Source organism: Channa argus, chromosome 13, assembly GCF_033026475.1.
Source record: "Channa argus isolate prfri chromosome 13, Channa argus male v1.0, whole genome shotgun sequence".
NCBI classification, from domain to species: domain Eukaryota; kingdom Metazoa; phylum Chordata; class Actinopteri; order Anabantiformes; family Channidae; genus Channa; species Channa argus.
Genome location: NC_090209.1, coordinates 12,341,102 through 12,354,332, shown reverse-complemented (window position 1 = coordinate 12,354,332; position 13,231 = coordinate 12,341,102). Strand labels below are relative to the sequence as shown.

Here is a 13,231-nt window from a genome sequence, read left to right as displayed (position 1 = left end):
AAAATCTGGTCTCAATATTCACTAGGACATGTTTCTCACACATTATCAAGAAGCCATAAAACTATCTACTATTCATCCCTTATAAACTCTGAAGAAAGAAACTCTTGAGCCCTTTTTTCCACTATAAATAGCAGACTCAAACCCCTGGACTCTTTCCTATTAGACATATATTCCTCTGTTCTTTGTAATACTTTTATGTCCCTTTTCACTTCCAAAATTGAAAAGATTCATCAACAGCTATTATCTCAATGTAATACTCCTAACTGTAACCTCTGTTCACTGTTACCTATTCCTCCCTGATTTTTTATCTCTAGCTTTCAACTTCCAACCTGTAATGGTATCTCCATCATCATCCATAAATTAAAATCCTCCTCATGATCACTTGATCCCCTACCAACAACCCTGGTTAAAGCTTGTCTCCATTCTTTGTCCACTTTTATCACCAACATTATACACTCAGCTGTAGCTGTTGATAAGGCAGTTGTCCACAGGACTCAGGTTCAGTGGTTCAATCCTCGGTCCAGGCTATAGTGCCGTAGTGTCTCACCCCCATACCTGTCAGACTTCCTTCAGTGCTATACACCCTCACGCTCCCTATGTTCAACCTCAGCGCACCTACTGTCCACTCGTCTGTCTTCTACGGGGGCTAGAGCATTCAGTCGCTCTCCCCCCTCTCTCTTGATTTCCCTTCCATTAGGCCTCCGATCTATAGATCCCATCTTAAAACCTACCTTTTCCGTCTTTCCTAATTCCACCTAAAGTCAATAATCAAAACATTCTTCTTTTTTCAAATTGTTTATGTTATGTTGGTTTTATTATATGCTACTATCACTAAACTGTTTGTTGCTTATCTTTTGTCTGTAAATTGACCTTGAGTGTTGAGAAAGGTGCCTACGAATAAAATGTATTATTATTATTAAAAAATATACTAAAAGTTTCAATAGACTCGTTTAAAAATTAGACAATACATCTGATGAGGTTCATTAGCAAATTATACATTTGGGAAAACACAAAACATTGCACATTTACATTGCGTGAAAATATCGGGTCAGTTTTGCACACTCCACTACAAATGATAAACAAATATAATGCGTGATGCTCAGTCATCTTTGTGTTGAGTGGACATGAAAAGTTTTGAATTGTAGTGGTAAAATGTACACATACAAAGCAGTACAAAAATGCATACACAGAATTTTTACTGCCACTGAAATGTCAAGGCACCCAGAACATGGTGCGTTGTTTTTCACTGCTTTCATTCAAACCCTAATGCCATTTGCACACATTTAGTAAATTATCAGGGTTTGGTTTGCAGAGAGGCTGTCCTGTCCTGTGTGTTTTCCAGTGCTTTTTGACTTTGGGAACAGTCCTTAATAACCTCATAAACACGAGTGGCCAAACACATTATCACACAGAGTCTGTTAACACGTGCACACCCACACACACATGCACACACAGAGACATTCACCTGTGCCATCACCACCACACACACACACATGCACACACACACACAGACACACACACACACAATGTTGTGGAGCTGTGAGGTTGAGAGGTACTCTGCAGTTCTATGTTTTACACTTTGTTCTTTTCTCATGTACACTATTTTCTCTATCCACCTTTTCACTTAGTCACAGTGTACCTTTCTCCTTGCCTTTCTGTTCCCATTGTTTCTCGCCTCTTTCCTCATCTCCCATCTTTACCACTCCTCCCTTCCCATCTCCTTTCTTCTCGTATGCTCCCATGTCTCCTCCTACTCTCAGTCAACTTCAAGGTTCATACTGACTCAGTATTCTGCAGGTATGGTGTTTTTCAGCATTTGAGTTTTTAGCTTGAGAACAATCACCAGTGGCACAAAGAAAAAAAGGGAAAAAAAACATATTTTTAAAAGAAAGTACAGACCATGAACTGTTTTGCACGAAGAAAGTACCTGTCTTCACACCTAAAGCACAAAAAACAAAAGTTATGCTACTAGGAAAAATCAATGTAAAGTGCCAGTTTAAACGATGTCATTGTCACATTATTTGCATTTGCAATAGTGAATATTAGCTCTTGGAAATTCTCAATATTATACTCAGGTCACAGATGTTCCATAAATCTGTTGGGGGAGTGTTCTTCGGAATCTCTGGAACATTAAAAGTAGAAATTTGATGTAACTAATCAGAGTGTGTATCTAAATCAGAGAGCACATGGAGGCCAGAAGGGGGACAGTTTTAGGGCAGACAAAGACCAGAAACCGTGAAGAGACACTGTCCTCGAAAGTTAGTATCTCAAAAAATTAGTGGTGAGCGAGTCCGTTGACCCTGGTTGACAAATGACATTTGGTGCAGGGCAGTTGTAATAGTATTTCAGCAGGGGCAGTTTGTTCCCACAGGGATGGATGTGCTTTACTCACACCAAGCCAGCATCACCTTCACTGTCTAGACCATGTCATGGGAATGATACTGTGCTTACATAATCTTCTGGCAGAACTAGGACTTTTCAATCCACCACCAAATTCCCCTTGGCCACACTGGGGCATTAGTCTCACACAAGTATGCACATAAGGAGACATAAACACACACACAAGCAGCCACACGCACACCTTTCTGCACATAGGATGCATCTGGATCAACCTTTGCACCTGGGTCAGATACACACACTCGCTTATGCACACCCATACACACACAGTGTATTCTGGTTCTTTGGATTAGTGGTACAGATTAGAGATTAGAGCCAGTACTGAGATTACACAGTACTCTCCATCCCTGCCTCCACTGTAGATGAGAAGCACCTCTGGTTGTATTATCTTCAGTGGTGACAGAAAGAGTGAAGGAGAAAGCATTTTCCAGCACTGATGTTCATTCTTTGATCCTAAATTAGCACCGGAAAATTGTCATTAACTCTGAGGATTTCTATTGTCTTTCTGTCCTTAGCCTTTGCATATTCAGACACACAAGCCTGAAGTGATACTCATGGCGTTACTACCTGCCGCATCAATTAGTCCATATGAAATGTGCCACTCCCTCCTCACTTATTACCTGACTTAGACAACACGATAAGATAAAAATGTTGGTAGAAATCTCCACCTAGGGAACCTCGAGAGAAACAGGAGAGAAGACGGATCTTGAGGAATTATGGCCGAAGCTTCCAGGGAATCTGTCTCCTACAGTAGATGGAGTGTTTAGAGGGTGTGGGTGGGGATTGCCTGAGGACTGTGGTGAGATGCTATATTGATTGCTGATTCACTATCTAGATACTTGATTTTCTACCTGGGTGTTTGGGACCTCCTATGGGGTTACAAGCTTTTTTAGGATATACATGATAAAAAGAATGTGACGCTTAAATATGTACACAGAAATATACAGCACATATAGTGTATGTATTTTTGTTTCACTGTGAAATGCACTTTAAGATGCAGGGCTAGCAGTAAGATTTACTATGTGGTGAGAAATTAAAAGTCATTCTGAGTGATATTTACAGCACATTTTAAAGGTCATGAGCTACTAGTCTTGATCAGAAGACACATATAAACCAGCACACACAAACATGCACAGACACCCAAAAAATGTACTATATGTTCATGTCATTAAAACACTGCTTTCAGTGTTGTTCTGGTCTCCACTGTTTTTTTTTTTTTTTTTTTTTGAAGAAGCCAGCTGCTTTAGGGACACAGAGACACTGCCCTTTATAAATAAAGTTTAACTTGAACTTGACAGACGTTACACAGAATCTGCAGACTTTATCGGAGTAGAGATAAGCTTAGTGGGTAGCTTAGTATCTGTTGACAAGGCTGGCACACCATCAGGCTGCCAGAAGCGGTAGTATCCAGATTCATCAGAAATTGACTGAGCTATATCTGTGGTTCGCTAATGAGAACTGTATAGTTTTAAGGCTAACACTAATGGCCCCACCCCTTGGTGTGTTTGAGTTCAGCCCTGGAGACTTTCATAATGTTTCATCAGTACCACTTTTCCTCTTTAACATGCCTGCCAATGCTTCTCTGCAATTGCTTTATCTGTCAGTTACTTAAAGGTGTCATCAAAATCATTGATGCTTTACTTTCCCCCCTTTGTAGTGCAGTGATTGAAATGTATTTCTCTTTACGTGTTAGGTGAATGCCGTCATGCCATTTGGGTGCCTTGCCCTGCGAGATGGGCGGAATTACAATAGCATATCTGACGTCACAGATAAATATGAGATTGGACAAGTTCTCAGAGCGTAAGTACAATAAAGCCTTCTTGATTTCTGTTGCCTTTTGTCTTCTTTTACCCATGAAGAATTTATGGGGACACTGCAGTATTCCCAAACTGGATTTATTCTCTTCGTGAATTATTTCAAATTGAATTGGAACAATTTTAGATTTGTTTTGGCATATTGCATGGTTTCACTGAAGCAATGACAGAAGGCAATAGCATGGGGCTAATTCATAAAAGACTTAACAGACACATTTTTTTGTTGCTAGCCAACCAGTGTTCTGCATTTTGTTGATCATTCATTAAGCAGACTGTGGAAAAATTTAGAATTTATTCATTTTAAATATTTTGTGTCCTGCCAAAAAAACTTTTTGGATACATTTTCAAAGAGCTTTGGAAATCCCTGTACCGCTTGATTGGCTGAATACTGACCGTTTTCTTTTCCTGACACACTCACCTAAGCCCACACAAACACACACACACACACACACACACACACACACACACACACAAACACACACACACCAATCAGTGCAAGAGGCCATAATGTAACATCAGCATCTGGCCTCGGAGATTTCTGCTCATCTTTTATATAACATGCACACAAACCCTGAATTTAGTGAACACATATGGTGAATACACAAGCTCATTACAGGGAAATTGGTACTCCTGATGAAGTCAGTGTTTGGTACTTTTGTTATCTTTCTCTTTTAAGTGTACCATAATATGGATCAAACCAATTTATTGCCATTAATACTTATTTCTTAGAGTAATTTAAGGTTAAAATACAAATTAGATTTGTGACTATATTAGAATTAGATTTCTGAACAATTTGATTGTGAAATGTTGTTTCAGATTTGCAGCACACAGCTTCTCAAATTTCATTTGTGTAAAGTTTTGTATATGCCCCTAAGGCTCAAAACTACACAGTGTGCAGCTAATAGCAATAAACCCATTTCCAATTTGTTATTTTGCCACACAACTCTCTGTCCAATTAAGTATTTCCACTGTAATTCGCTGAATACTGTATGCTTTCTCCCTTATTTCAATATTATGTTGTTTCTCTCTCCATATTCTCAAATTAGATCAAAAACAGATAACGTCATTTTTATGTTTTTCTAATTCTCAACACAAATTCAAATCTTTACTTTACATCTAAAATTATGGTTACCTTTGTTGCACTTTTCAGTCTTTGTCTTTTTTTGGTTGCCTAGGAAGGAGTTCTGCGAGCTGTGCCTGGCTAAGGACAGACAGACAGACAAGGTGTTTGTCTGCAAGAAATTCCTCAAGAAAGATGGCAGAAAAGTCCGCAAGGCTGCCAAGAATGAAATCATGATCCTGAAATTGTACGCAGTCAGTGTTTGGACAGATGGATGTATGAATGAGTGATGAAGAAATGCAGTGATACAGAGACAGGGCAGATGAGAGAATGTTTTTTTATTGTAAATGTCTGTTCCCACATAATCCTTGGTTAATAATGTAAGCTCAGGTGTATGTAAGTATTTACCAAGCTAAAAAGCTGTCCACCCAGACATTCTTGTGTATGTAAGACCATTCAAAAGCCAAAGTGTTGTTCGGACACTTCAATTGCATGTTAGGCACTTCAGTGTAGTAAGGTTCCAATGTCTGACTCCTATTTTGCTCTTCCAGGGTCAACCACCCAAATATCCTTCAGTTGATAGACACATTCGAGACTCGCAAAGAATATTTCATCATTCAAGAACTGTGAGTATTTCTTTTACTGTTTAACTATTTAACTTTCTTGTGTAAGCATCCCTGACATGGACGTTGTGTCTTAATTGTATATGTGTCTCATAGTACTTTAGCACACATGTATCCATCAGCATGAGGGTAGGTGTTGAGTCTATCCTCTTATTACTGTGTGCTCTGTTGCTCCCCTCAGCAATTGAGGAAGGTGTTAGATTTGATGAGATATTTGCTCTTAGTAACACTCAACATTACTCAGTGCTCCTGAAGCACTACTGTGCTATAAGAGAGTCTCCACAGAGAGCTTAGGATCGATAGGCCAGAGCATTACTTGTAACTATTGCATTTTTCAACATTTGCAACTTTATTTGAAAGCAATAACACTGATTGAAGCTGAGTGGACAAAGTATTTCCCTTCTGTTTCTGAAAATCAGAGAGATGTGCAGCACTCAAATTGATTGCAGTCATCTGCATGTGCATCGGTCTGTTTATGTGTTGGTGTCCATTCACAGCTCACACGTTCGCCCAGGAAATAGTCCTCCTGCTGACGGCAATAAGCAATAATCACACCCATTTTTTATACACTCCAAAGTTAACCATGCATTTTGGAGTTATGACAAATCTTTAATTGCTCAGCAGTGCAAGCTTTAGGCTTGTACGGGGACATTATCAAGCGCATTATGCTTTTTATAACTGTGTTACAGAGAGCTCAAAGTGAATTATTTTGCTGCAACATGTGGTTAACGACGCACAAACTTGTGACGTGTTGTCTGATGTTTTTGTGTGTGTGTTTGTGTGTGTGTGTGGTTGTAAACAGCGCCACAGGAGGAGATGTTTTTGACTGGATCCTTGACCAAGGGAACTACACAGAGAGAGACGCCTCCAATGTCATTAGACAAGTCCTCGAGGCTGTAGCATACTTACACTCCCTCAACATTGTTCACAGGAATCTCAAGGTAGACATTTACTTTACTTCTTTTTTTCCTCTAATACATGACATGTATGGCTGTGCATGTCTGGCCCCATGGACAATCTTTAGCTTGAAACTATTGCAGATATTTCTACATTTGGTGACATCTTTGTTCCTGCACCTTTAAAGCAGTTTGAGGAGCATTACAAAAACATTACGCTGTCATTACACGACTGATGACTTTATCTATAGTAGTGCCGAAAGAAATATAACAAAAAGCTTTATAGGCACTGGTCTTCTTCATCATTACACCCCAGAGAACAATTTTCAGCATTTAGTCAAAGGAATCTCTATGGAGACACATGAGCTCTCAGTTAATACCTTAACATTTGTAAATTTTTTATAACATTTTTAGTAAGGAGTAAACACTGACTTCATGGCTTAATGCAATCTCTACTAATACACACACGCAGACAGATTAATATCTTTAGCTCTCATTATCAACCGATTAGGATGGGATTAAAGCATCTTTTAAGCTTCAGGTTCCCCCTACTGGCAGAATTAGGGATTTTCTAACAGTATTTCTTGTGATCTTAAATCATACTGTAAAGTCATCCATCAGAATGAATGAAAAAAAATGTCTTGCCTTAACCTTCGATGCTATTCATTATACAGAAATTACATGTTTATTTGCATCCCCACGTAAACCATGATTGACAGAAGTCATAGCCACACACAAGGTGACATTGTTAAAATTGCTATTCTTTGTCATATTGTGTAGCTGGAAAACCTGATGTACTACACAGAAAATAACCACAAAAAAGTAGTTCTGCGAGATTTCTACCTGTCGAGGTTTGAGAATGGGTCTATCACAGAGCCTTGTGGAACACCAGAGTACTTGGGTAGGACACACTTTTTGTGATTCTGTTTTTTTATGTATAACGTCTCTCTATCTTCTTATAAAGCTCTCTATTACATTAACCTTCTGTGGAAAATACCGACTTGGATATTTTACCCTTTTGAGGATTTTGCTTTCTTCCTCTCTTAAAAAAGATAATTTGAAAAATGATAAACTCTTGCATTGTACAAGATGAAACTCACTAAAATACATGCAGAATTGAAAGTATCCAACTCTTGCCCTTGTCCTCAAGTTCAAGCTCTCTTTTCATGTCCTCTTCATTTACCTCTTGTGTACTTTCTCCTTCCTCTCTCTGAGGTGTATGTGAGGGCAGCTTGGAGTGCAGAACTGTGCTTTGTCCATATTCTCTCTGATTAAAGTCAGGACAGTTATTCACAATGCTGAGCTGAATAATTAGACAAATAAATAAGGAAAGGGAACAGAGAGCCATGCAGGAAAGGAAAGAGAAAAACAAGAGTGAAAAAGCGAGCTCTTGTCTATGCAGAGTAGAATTATGAATGTGGTGTGATACATTAAAAAGGAAAAGTCTTTCACACTTTCTCAACGTCTCCTCGGCTCTTTACTGTCTCTCAGCTCCAGAAGTGGTGGCTCGTCACAGATATGGTCGTCCTGTGGACTGCTGGGCCGTGGGTGTTATTATGTACATACTGTGAGTCACCATCAGCAATCACCAAATCTATAATTAATCTCAAAGTACAATATGAACCGATCTGCATGCAAGTGTCTCAAGCTTAATAATTACTTTGGTCAATCTAAAAAGGACATACTTGTATGGTTTCAAAATATTGTCCCTCTTTCTGTCTCCTTGTATGTTTTTCCTATGTGCAGATTATCAGGTAACCCACCCTTTTATGATGAGACAGAGGAGGAAAACACAGATCTGCATAATCGAATTATCTTCTGTCGCATTGTTGCTGGGGATTTTGAGTTTGATTCTCCTTACTGGGATGACATTTCACCCCCAGGTACACGGCTCCACCACATGATGGCAACAAACACAAAGTTAGATTTTCTACTAAAGTGCTACTGCATCCTTTACCCCTCAGTAGCTGTTAAAAAGAACAAATATATAATGACAATTTTGTTGTATAGATGGAAATGTCTTTATCTTCAAATGTTTATTGAACTTAAAGGATTTCACACTGTCAAAATGTACTTAAAAAATACTACATTACTATGTGTTATAAATACTTACCAGACTCCATTTACCATCATTCTCTTTCAGCTAAGGATCTTGTCTGCCGACTCATGGAGGTGGACCAAATGCTTAGAATCACAGCACAAGATGCACTTTGGCATGAATGGTAAATGTGTACAGCCAGTGTATCCACAATACTCAATTTTGATACAGAACATGTACTTAAATGCATGCTTTCTTCTGTGTCAGGATTGCGGGGAATGGTGCATCAGAGAAAAACCTAAAGGATGGTGTCTGTGCCCAGTTTGAGAAGAACTTTGCAAAGGCCAAGTGGCGGGTAGGAATTCACTTTGTATATGAAGTTCGGATTAATAACAATGAGAGCACAAAAGAGGCAAAAGAGAACAATTTGAATTAAGAAAAAGTCAAGAATTAAAGGAGACATTTAAAATGACATGAATGAGATGAATTTAAATTAGTTTAATTCTCATTTTGATTGCACATAATGTACTTTATTTCAGTATACAGCTCTGCATGACATATGGTAATGGCCATAAGAATGTCATGAGCACGTAAATGGACAACAAAGAAGGAAATAAAGATCATAATGCTTTAGTAACAGCTATAACCCTCTTCTCTCTTTCCCCATGTGGTACCCAGGAGTTGAAGGTATTGTAGTTCATTGTGAGGGAGAGTGGAAGGACAGAGCGTGGGCAGAAACTCACATTTATTCTGGCATGATTCAATTACAAAACATCTTTCAACTGGCTGAGCATCCTCTTAAAATAAAAGGAGGATTATGTAGTTAGCAATACAATAGTCAGTTATACCCTACCAAACAAAAACATTTAAAGCTAAACCTCAATTAGCCCAGAGATGCAATGATCATATGTAGGCTGGTGAAGCTCTTCTCATAAGCTCTGTTCCTGCTCACTGTCACTCAGCCTGTCCCAGAAGAGATCCATCCAGTCTGCCCAACTTTTCGTCATGGATAAGACTCAGATGTTCAAAGTGGCCCTCTCTGCTCCTTTCTTACTCCTCATCTGCACTAGTCTATGTAACCAGATTGGTACAAACTAGATGGTGATCAGCAGGGGTTTGCATATTACTTTTGTAGTTTCTTACATTAGTGTAGATAAGGAGTGGGATAAATGGAAAGGATATAGGGGATATAGGCCACTGTGGACTGTTGAACTGCAGTAATTTGAACTTTAAGGCCCTCTGTCATTCCTCTTCAATAAATCCTGGCTCATTGCCCCATTCTGTACCTCAGTGTTAAATTCAAGTCATATTTGAGGCTATGCAGAAGCTCCACAGTCAAGCCATTTTGTACATTTATGTGTCCAAATGGCTTTTCGCTTCCAGAGAATCACTCCCCTGGTTTATAAACCAGCTTTTAAGCTCACACATTTTCCCAAACTGCTTCAGTGTTTGTACATCAAAAGGAGTCAGTTGAGGGTAAGAATGAAAATGGGAATTTTTACTTACCTGTACAATTACCTTTTTCAGTCAGTAAGGAGTTGCTTGGGGAAATTGAGTCTTTAAGAGTCACTTAAACCAGGGTATAATATGTCATAGCCACATGGAAGTAAAGAATGGCACTAATCCTGCTGCACTGTTCACTTCACATGAATCACATCTCAGTGCTGGATGGTGCAAAATCATGGTGCCTTGACAGGCTTTTTGTCAAATGTTCATCTTTAAAGCTTGTTATTTATGTCCTCCATAACCAACTATAGTACCAATGCTTTTTAGGGAAACAAGTCATTCTGCAAAAGCAAAGTACATAAACGTACATGTGGAAAAATTATTCTCTTTTCTCCTGCTATCTTTCTCTCCTTTTTCTTTGGCTTTATCTGTTCTGCAGAAAGCAATTCGTGTCACCACCTTCATGCAACGACTAAAGAATTCAGAGGCATTAATTGACAGTTCAGCTGACATTCAAAGTGGTGAAGAGCCAGGAGATGTTGAAGGTGGCTTGTCTCAAGGAACAAGTGATGAGGGAGACAAGGTGACAAGTGATGGAGGAGTGACGTCAAGTAGTGTGTCTTTAGAGGTTACTGTTGAAAATACACCAATGGGTGGGAACCACAATGAGGGAAGGAGCACGGAAGGAGAAAAGCATAAGGAGGTAAAGATCGGCCCATCAGTAGGACTTTCCCCATCAGATATTCAGGAGCCTCTCTGCCCATCCAATGCAGCTACCAAACATACACAAGAGGAGCCTGGTAAGGTTGTTACAAAGAAAGCTGCAGGTGATGGAACAAGGAAAATGACTGCCAATTTTCAAAATAAAGTTGTACCAGAATCCAAAGCAACCCCTGTGGTCACACCTGGCTCCTCCAAGCTGTCACATGGTTCTTCAGGCACTAATCTTAACATTAAACATGCATCTACATCCCTTGATGCCAGCAACAAATGCAAAATGGCTGCAACGCTCCATGGCCCTCCAACCCCAACCTCTGCTGCTACAACAGCCTCACAAGGGAAGAGGCCAACCACACAGAGGGAGCAGAAGGATGAGGCTGGTGGAAGTTGGTGTCAGACACAAGTGCCTGAGGCAGTAGCAGAGAGGTCAGTGGGAGCATCAGTCACTTCAGCCACGGGGCCTGGATCTGGGGTGGATGTAGGACTTGCAGTCAGATTAAGGGGCAATGTGAGCCCAGTGGGCAGAAGGGACAGGGATTCCAAGAAAACAGACAGATACAGTGCTGAGTTTAGCTTAGCCAGGGAAGGTCCTGCAACAGGACAGGGTTGTTATGCAGTCGGAAGCTCTGCTAGTTTGGGGCGTCATGCCACACCATACAACCCAGACGTTGGGACGGTAGCAATGGGGATTGCAGGTGGCTATGGGAGTCCATACAGCTCCCTATATACTAGTGCAGGAGCTGTAGGGATGTATGGGACTGGGCTACAGCATGCAGCACATGGGAGCACCACTACAAGTGACTGGCAAATGGACAGTGTGATTGAGCAGATAGAAAAACAAATGGCTGCTGTGCTGGAAAAGATTGAGGGAGATATGCCCTCGCTTCTAGAACAAATCAGTGACTGCCCGTCTGAAACACCACGTTCCCGAAGCACCCATGCCTCACCTGCCACCACCCGCGCACGCTCCTCACAACACTCCTCAACTACAGCCTCGGCCAGTCCTCCACCTCTTCCCACTTCTCCCAGGCCTACGTTGCCATCGCTCCCTCGCCTTACTATCCCTCCTCCTTCCTATCCGCCACCCTCCCCGCCCACACAAGTCTCACCACAGGCAGCGGGAGAGCAGGAAGAAGGGGATAGACAGTGGAGTACTGGTCGTCCCAGCCAGTCACCCAGAGCTGGGATGGACAGGGGCCTATGAAGCACATGAAATATACAATACTCAGGCCACTGGTTTTATGGTTTAAACTTGAGGATTTACAGTAATAACTGTATTGCACTCAGAAGTATACGTACTCCCCAGAAGAAAGGTAACAATATAGTGTTTAGCTGTGTGTTCATGTTGACATGACTGGTTAAGATAATTCTTCCTATGGCTTTCAAAAATTCTCATGACTCAAGTTTTGGAGGAGTAGAGTACTGCATCTCACTGTATGACAGTCCATGGATATTTTTTTGCATCTTAAATTCCAGACTGTGTGCATGAATGCTCACCACACAACCACTTCACACTTGATTCCAAGCAGTTTACAAACTATGAGTTTACATAAGTAAGAACAATGTGGACTATTTCTCAACTAACAGGGAGAGTTAATAGCTGTTATGATTTGCACTGCTGCCTGCAATCTGTAAATACATAGTAAAGATATGGTTTCTGATAATCCCATGTTGTGAATTTCTTCATATCCAAACTTACATTCATCATCCCATTTCATTAGCGCTTTTTTTTCTTTGTCTTTGTGTAGCTGTACCTTATCATACTGTTGTGAGGGTGCAAAATCCTAAGGTTGCAGTCACTCAGTTGTACATAAGTATGTGAAACTGACCTGACGAGCCACCTTATTAGTTGTTCGAGGTTGAGATTTGTTTTATTGTGTAGTGTATTTAAACTTGAACTGTCACTCCCAGTTTTGTGAGTTGTCCCACATCTGCTGGATAGCTTGGGAAAATCTGTAGATGCAAGATGTTGTAAAAAGGCTTTGCAATAGCACACACAAATATAAATACAAATATAGGCCTGCATTCCATTTGGTATGTTAATTGGACGGCAATATTTATATTTACCCATTTTCATCATGTAAAAAGTCATCCTGAATTTTGTTCATAGATTTTTCGATCTATGTATTACCAGGTTCTGTGCTTTTCTCCTGAAGTCTAGAAATCAACTATTGTCAACTGTGATCTGTCTTTAAATAAAACTAAAAAAAAGAAAATATATAATGTTGTTTCTTTGA

The 13,231-nt window shown here is 40.1% G+C and overlaps 1 protein-coding gene across 1 annotated transcript in view; it reads left to right on the top strand.

The window, feature by feature from the left end:
- The window catches only part of camkvl (CaM kinase-like vesicle-associated, like), a 32,091-nt gene extending 18,886 nt beyond the window's left edge, over positions 1-13,205 (top strand). Inside the window, exons 2-11 of the mRNA XM_067528327.1 lie at positions 4,091-4,197; positions 5,387-5,518; positions 5,823-5,897; positions 6,697-6,835; positions 7,571-7,691; positions 8,282-8,357; positions 8,537-8,673; positions 8,934-9,012; positions 9,096-9,183; positions 10,714-13,205. Coding sequence (XP_067384428.1) covers positions 4,103-4,197; positions 5,387-5,518; positions 5,823-5,897; positions 6,697-6,835; positions 7,571-7,691; positions 8,282-8,357; positions 8,537-8,673; positions 8,934-9,012; positions 9,096-9,183; positions 10,714-12,198 — 2,427 coding nt within the window. The 5' untranslated portion in view covers positions 4,091-4,102 and the 3' untranslated portion in view covers positions 12,199-13,205. The remainder of the gene's footprint in view (positions 1-4,090; positions 4,198-5,386; positions 5,519-5,822; positions 5,898-6,696; positions 6,836-7,570; positions 7,692-8,281; positions 8,358-8,536; positions 8,674-8,933; positions 9,013-9,095; positions 9,184-10,713) is intronic.
- The last annotated feature ends 26 nt before the right edge of the window (positions 13,206-13,231 follow it).